Source organism: Otolemur garnettii, unplaced genomic scaffold (assembly GCF_000181295.1).
Source record: "Otolemur garnettii isolate 467f Iridium unplaced genomic scaffold, OtoGar3 scaffold00305, whole genome shotgun sequence".
In the NCBI taxonomy this organism is placed as follows: Eukaryota; Metazoa; Chordata; class Mammalia; order Primates; family Galagidae; genus Otolemur; species Otolemur garnettii.
The window spans coordinates 210238-212319 of NW_003852700.1; the positions used below are offsets into that span (position 1 = coordinate 210238).

Genomic DNA, 2082 nt, shown 5'->3' on the forward strand with positions numbered 1-2082 from the left:
AAAGAAACAAAAACAAACAAACAAACAACAACAACAACAAAAAACCGAGGACGTAATCAGGCACTATAGAAAAAGTTAATAATTATTTATTTTTTATATATATTTAACTTGCCTACATGTTGTTAATCAAATAAGTATATTTTAGGTATACTTTTGAAATTATCCCCTATATAAATTATTAAAATTTCCTACATAGACAAAACAACATTTAAAAAATTACTCTCGCTGTTCTCGTGAATCTCTGGCTTTCCGATAATAATGACTTTTTACAAATGAATCATCTCCCAGCCTCCGTGTTTAACTACAACCACAGGCAACAGAGCCACTTTCCGTTCAGCAAAACCGTGGGCAAACGACCCAGGCCCTAAGTCTACCTTTAAAAGAAGAATCGAGGGAGTGGAGGCCCCACGGACTACACTCCCTCCCAAGAATAAGCCACCCAGCTGGGATTCCTCCCTGAAGACTCTTTCATTGTCACCGCCTGGGAGGGAGGCAGGTTGCTGCAGGCGCACAGTGAAAGGCCAAAAGGACCCCAGTTTGCACTCTCTTTTCCCCCTCCTCTTCAGCAACTAGACCTTGCAGAAATGGGCGGTTAAACAAACCTATCTGGCAGAGACAGGGGATTAGCCCAGAGTTGAAGCAGACCCTAAGAAAACCGCATTTCTATCCTCCGTTCCCCTGGTAACTAACCAACCCCCAACCCTGTAGAATCCTGCAAAGCCTCCTTTCACCTAAAGGATTCCATTCATCTCCCCCACCCCAACTGAAAGGCAAAAAAACTCCTTTCCTTTGCCATGGGGGTGCCAAGACATTTGAGGTGTGGAAACCCGTCTCGGTGGGCTAGCCCATAAAGGACCCCATACCTAATTTGAACTCAAGTGTGCTGGCGTTTTCTCCATAATTCCACTGACGATGGGTATAACAGCAGCTCAAAGTTTATGTTTAACAGTTTAAGTTTAAAAGGAGAATGCGGGGACTGGGGCCCCACCAACTACAGCCCCTCCCATGAACAAGCCCTACCCACTTAATTGGGATTCTTCCCTGAGGACCCTTCCATAGTCACCACGCGGGACGGACTCATAGCAACTCACAGAGAGCTCTGGGCCCTGGTCCAAGTAACCACTCTAGGAAGGGGCCGGGGCAACCGAGTCCCAGCTGCCTGCCCCACTCCATCCTTTGCTCACAGGAGTCTGAGGGCCACGGGGGACCACTGGCAAACATCACTCTGAAGACGTAAAACTGAAGTGAAATTGCCCAGTCCCGCCACAGCCACTTCCGGCTCCAACTACGCCCCTCCCCCTCTCAGGACACCCAGATTCCTAGACTCACCATTTCCCAGCTTCAGAGATGTCGCGGTGTCCTCCCTACAGATCTCCCAGTACCTGCAGGTCACACGGTGACAGAGGGTGTTGCACAGACAGCTGGATGCTCCTGGAGCAGCAACGGTTGAAGAGGGAACCCCAGATGAGCAGCCAGCTCCAGACACTCGCGGGGCTCGGGATCCCAGGAGCTGCCTCCTGCCTTCCGGCTGTGCGTCTCATTGGCCAGTTCATATTGGAGCATCTCTGATTGGATGAGGCCTCAGGCCCCACCTCTCTGTCCTTGAGTGACAGCACTGCCATGGGACAAAAGTGTAAATGAGGCCAGAATGCTAGCAGTTGCTTTTTTGTTGTTTGTTTTGCTTTGTTTAGGAAGGATTTTGTTTGTTTCTTTATTTTAGACACAGTCTCAAGCTGTCGCCCTGAGTAGAGTGCCTTAGTGTCACAGCTCACAGCAACTTCAAACTCCTGGGCTTAAGTGATTCTCTTGCCTCAGTCTGCCAGGAGCTGGGACTTCAGGCGCCCTCCACAACGCCCTGCTATTTTTTTGTCGCAGTTGTCAATCTGGTTTAGCCGGCTCAGGCTGGGTTCAAAACCGCCAGCCTCGATGTATGTGGCTGGCACCATAACCACTGTGTTACAGTTGCCAAGCCTCTTTAGGAGCTTTAATGCTTAAACCAAAAACCTTGCAGGCTGTGTTTTCATGGTTACTGGTTCATGGTCCATCTCTGGCAGGGCAAGAATTTGTTCCTTAAGCGGGCCA

The 2082-nt window shown here is 49.1% G+C and overlaps 1 protein-coding gene across 1 annotated transcript in view; it reads right to left on the bottom strand.

Annotated features, from left to right (window-relative positions):
- The window catches only part of LOC100953647 (putative zinc finger protein 730), a 38488-nt gene extending 36999 nt beyond the window's left edge, over positions 1 to 1489 (bottom strand). The window contains exon 1 of the mRNA XM_023508998.1: positions 1330 to 1489. Within this exon, the coding sequence (XP_023364766.1) occupies positions 1330 to 1332 (3 nt within the window). The 5' untranslated portion in view covers positions 1333 to 1489. The remainder of the gene's footprint in view (positions 1 to 1329) is intronic.
- Between the last annotated feature and the right edge of the window lie 593 nt (positions 1490 to 2082).